The 5,123-nt window shown below is 39.7% G+C and overlaps 1 protein-coding gene across 1 annotated transcript; it reads right to left on the bottom strand.

The window, feature by feature from the left end:
• Window positions 1–2,568: 2,568 nt before the first annotated feature.
• Window positions 2,569–3,039, bottom strand: LOC122916943 (60S ribosomal protein L23a-like). The gene has a single exon (XM_044264329.1). It carries the CDS (start codon window positions 3,037–3,039, stop codon window positions 2,569–2,571), a length of 471 nt encoding a protein of 156 aa, XP_044120264.1.
• Between the last annotated feature and the right edge of the window lie 2,084 nt (window positions 3,040–5,123).

The raw sequence follows: 5,123 nt of genomic DNA, 5'->3' as shown, positions 1-5,123 counted from the left end.
ACTGTTGGATCCTATTGGCTAGTATTTTGATGAGAATTTTTACATCTGTGCTCATCAATGATATTTGCTGTAATACTCTTTTTTTGATGCAGTCTTTGTCCTGTTTTGGGATCAAGGTAATGCTGGCCTCATAAAATGAGTTTGGCAGTTTTCCTTCCATTTCTATTTTTTGGAACAGTTTCAGGAGAATAGGTATAATTCTTTAAATGTTTGGTAGAATTCCCCTGGGAAGCTGTCTGGCCCTGGGCTCTTATTTGTTGGGAGATTTTTGATGACTGCTTCAATCTCCTTACTGGTTATGGGTCTGTTCAGGTTTTCTATTTCTTCCTGGTTCAGTTTTGATGCTTTATATGTCTCTAGGAATGCATCCATTTCTTCCAGATTGTCAAATTTGCTGGTGTATAGTTGCTCATAATATGTTCTTATAATTGTTTGTATTTTTTTGGTGTTGGTTATGATCTCTCCTCTATCATTCATGATTTTATTTTTTTGGGTCCTTTCTCTTTTCTTTTTGATAATTCTGGCCAGGGGTTTATCAATCTTATTAATTCTTTCAAAGAACTAGCTCCTAGTTTTGTTGATTTGTTCTACTGTTCCTTTGGTTTCTATTTCATTTATTTCTGCTCTGATCTTTATTATTTCTCTTGTCCTGCTGGGTTTAGGCTTTCTTTACTATTCTTTCCCTAGTAACTTTAGGTGTAGGGTTAGGTTGTGTACTTGAAACCTTTCTTGTTTCTTGAGAAAGGCTTGTATGGCTATATACTTAACTCTCAGGACCACCTTTGCTGTGTCCCACAGATTTTGAATAGTTGTGTTTTTTTTTTTTTTTAAAGATTTTATTTATTTATTTGACAGAGAGAGATTACAAGTAGGCAGAGAGGCAGGCAGAGAGAGAGGAGGAAGCAGGCTCCCGGCGGAGGAGAGAGCACAATGTGGGACTCGATCCCAGGACCCTGAGATCATGACCTGAGCCGAAGGCAGCGGCTTAACCCACTGAGCCACCCAGGCGCCCCGAATAGTTGTGTTTTCATTATCATTTGTTTCCATGAGTTTTTTCTTTTTCTTTTTTTTTTTTTAAAGATTTTATTTATTTATTTGACAGACAGAGATCACAAGTAGGCAGAGAGGCAGGCAGAGAGAGAGAGGAGGAAGCAGGCTCCCTGCCGAGCAGAGAGCCTGATGTGGGACTCGATCCCAGGACCCCGAGATCATGACCTGAGCCGAAGGCAGCGGCTTAACCCACTGAGCCACCCAGGCGCCCTCCATGAGTTTTTTCAATTCCTCTTTAATTTCCTTGTTGACCCATTCATTCTTTAGTAGGATGTTCTTTAGCCTCCATGTATTTGAGTTCTTTCCAACTTTCCTCTTATGATTCAGTTCTAGCTTCAGAGCATTGTGGTCTGAAAATATGCAGGGAATGATCCCAATCTTTTGGAACTGGTTGAGACCTGATTTGTGACACAGGATGTGAACTATTCTGGAGAATGTTCCATGTGCACTAGAGAAGAATGTGTATTCTGTTGTTTTGAGATGGAATGTTCTGAATATATCTGTGATGTCCATCTGGTTCAGTGTGTCATTTAAGGCCTTTATTTCCTTGTTGATCTTTTGCTTGGATGATCTGTCCATTTCAGTGAGGGGAGTGTTAAATTCCCCTACTATTACTATATTATTGTTTATGTCTTTCTTTGATTTTTTTTATTAATTGGTTTGTATAGTTGGCTGCTCCCATGTTAGGGGCATAGATATTTTAAATTGTTAGATTTTCTTGTTGGAGAGACTCTGAGTATGATAAGTATGATAAGTAAGAGTGTCCTTCTTCATCTCTTATTATAGTCTTTGGTTTAAAATCTAATTTATCTGATAGAAATTATTTTGATGTCCATTAGCATGGTAAATTGTTTTCCACCCCATTATTTTAAATATGGAGGTGTTTTGGGGTCTAAAATGACTTTCTTGTAGACAGCATATTGATTTTTCCCCCCCGCCATTCTGATGCCCTATGTCTTTTTTTTTTTTTTTAAAGATTTTATTTATTTATTTGACAGAGAGAGAGAGAGAGAGATCGCAAGTAGGCAGAGAGGCAGGCAGAGGTGGGGGGGAAGCAGGCTCCCTGCTGAGCAGAGAGCCCGATGCGGGGCTCGATCCCAGGAACCTGAGACCATGACGAGCCGAAGGCAGCGGCCCAACCCACTGAGCCACTGAGCCACACAGGCGCCCCTGATGCCCTATGTCTTTTGATTGGGACATTTAGCCCATTTACGTTCAGGGTAACTATTGAAAGATATGAATTTAGTGCCATTGTATTGCCTGTAAGGTGGCTGTTTCTGTGTATTGTCTCTGTTCCTTTCTGGTCTACTACTTTAGGCTCTCTCTTTGCTTAGAGGACCCCTTTCAATATTTTCTGTGGGGCTTGTTTGCTGTTTGCAAATTCTTTTTGTTTGTCCTGGAAGTTTTTTATCTCTCATTCTATTATTCAGTGATAGCCTAGCTGGATATAGTATTCTTTTTTTTTTTTTTTTTTAATCATGAAAAAACTGTATTTAGATTTAGCCAGCTGGACTCAGTTTAGATGATCCCAATTTTGTTGGCAACATCCAAAGCATCATAGTCAGGGGCCAGCCGAACGTATGCCTTCTTCTCTCCATCAGGCCTGATTAAGGTGTTGACCTTGGCTACATCAATGTCATAGAGCTTCTTCACAGCCTGTTTGATCTGGTGCTTATTGGCCTTGACATCCACAATGAACACAAGTGTGTTGTTGTCTTCTATTTTCTTCATGGCTGACTCAGTAGTCAGGGGGAACTTGATGATGGCATAGTGGTCAAGCTTGTTTCTCCTGGGGGCGCTCTTTCGAGGATATTTGGGTTGCCTTCGGAGACGCAGAGTCTTGGGTCGTCGAAATGTAGGTGAAGTGCGGATCTTCTTTTTTTTGTGACTGTGGATGCCTTTCAGCACTGCTTTCTTGGCTTTCAAAGCCTTTGCTTTGGCTTTGGCTTTGGGAGGGGCAGGGGCTTCCTTCTTAGCTTTCAGTGCCATCTTTGTAAAAGGGTGGATATAGTATTCTTGGCTGCATGTTTTTCTCATTTAGTGCTCTGAATATATCATGCCAGTTCTTTCCGGCCTGCAAGGTCTCTGTGGATAAGTCTGCTGCCAATCTAATGTTTCTACCATTGTATGTTACAGACTTCTTGTCCTGAGTTCCTTTCAGGATTTTCTTTCTGTCACTAAGACTAGTAAGTTTTACTATTCGATAATGGGGTGTGGACCTATTTTTACTGATTTTGAGGGGTGTTCTCTGTACCTCCTGGATTTTGATGCTTGTTCCCTTTGCCGTATTAGGGAAATTCTCTACTATAATTTACTCCAATATACTTTCTGCCCCCCTCTCTTTTTCTTCTTCCCTAATCCCTATTATTCTAGTATTGTTTCATCTTATGGTATCACTTATTTCTCAAATTCTCCCCTCGTGTTCCAGTAGTTGTTTGTCTCTCTTTTGCTGAGCTTCTTTATTCTCCATCATTTGGTCTTCTATATCACTAATTCTCTCTTCTACCTCATTTATTCTAGCAGTAAGAGCCTCCATCCTTTTTTTTTTTTTCCTAAGATTTTTTTTTTTTAATTTGACGGACAGATCACAAGTAGGCAGAGAGGCAGACAGAGAGAGGAGGAAGCGGGCTCCCCACTGAGCAGAGAGCCTGAGGCGGGGCTCGATCCCAGGACCCTGGGATCATGACCTGAGCCGAAGGCAGAGGCTTTAACCCACTGAGCCACCCAGGTGCCCAAGAGCCTCCATTATTGATTGCACCTCATTAATACCTTCTTTGATTTCAGCTTGGTTAGATTTCAGTTCTTTTGTTTCTCCAGACAGGGTTTCTCTAATATCCTCCATGCCTTTTTTGAGCCCCAGCTAGTACCTTAGGAATCATCATTCTGAACTCTAGATCTGACATATTACCAATGTCTGTATTGATTAGGTCCCTAGCCTTTGGTACTGCCTCTTGTTCGTTTTTTTGTGGTGAGTTTTTCTGCCTTGTCATTTTTTCCAGATAAGAGTATATGAACGAGAGAATAAAATACTAAAAGGGTGGCAAACGCTCCCGAAAAATGTATGCTAACCATTTCAGAAGAGACCCCGTACCAGGGGGAGAAGAAAGGGGGTAAAAAGAAACTTAAAAAAAGAAAAAAAAAAAATATATATATATATGACTTGTGGATAGAACAGAGCCACCCACTTGATTTGGGGTATATTTTGGTCTCTTAGAAGAAACTACCTCTCAAAATTTTAAAGAAAGAAAACATATATATATATACAAAAATAAGGGTAAACATGATGATGGGATGGAATATGACTGTACAGATGAAAATTTAAAAAAAATTCTAAGAAAGGAATTGATAAGATAAGTTGGTTAGAAAAAGAAAGAAGAAAAAAAAGGGGGGTGGGGAGAGAATGTGCTCAGGCTGGAGACTAGAACAAAGCCCTGTGCTAGGTTTAGGGTATACTTTGATCTATTAGAAGAAATTGTATCCCAAAATTTTTTAGAAAACAAAACAAAACAACACAAAACGATATGTATACAAAAATAAGGTTAAATACAATAAAGGATAAAATATGACTATAATAATGAAGATTTTTAAAGATTTTTTAGAAAGGTATTGTTAAGATAAGCTACTTAAAAAGCATTAAAAGAGGAAAGAGAAAAAGTTTACAAAATTAGAATAAGAAAAAAATAAAATTTAAAAAATTTAATGTAACTTTGCAAGACTAAAGGATCATTGGGAGAAAGCCATGAATTCCATGCATTGCTTCCCATAGCTCTGGAGTTTCATTGTTCTCCTTGATTGGTGAGCTTGGTCTTGGCTGGATGTTCTTGCTGATCTGGGTGAAGGGCCTGTTGCAGTGCTTCTCAAATGCCTTTGCCTGAGGCAAAATTGCACTGCCCTTGCCAGGGGCCAGGCTAGGAAATCTGCTCAAGTTCACTGTTGGGAGTTTTTGTTCCCTGAACACTTTCTGTAGAGCTCTGGAGAATGGGAATAAAATCTATGAAGGGAAAGAAAATGGCGGAGGAGCCAAGAGCTCAAGGCCCCACTCCTCAGTAGTCCCTCAGAGAAAAGTGGTCAAT

Source organism: Neovison vison, chromosome 9 (assembly GCF_020171115.1).
Source record: "Neovison vison isolate M4711 chromosome 9, ASM_NN_V1, whole genome shotgun sequence".
In the NCBI taxonomy this organism is placed as follows: domain Eukaryota; kingdom Metazoa; phylum Chordata; class Mammalia; order Carnivora; family Mustelidae; genus Neogale; species Neogale vison.
The sequence above is the reverse complement of the archived record's forward strand: the minus strand, read 5'-3'. Positions and strand labels throughout refer to the sequence as shown.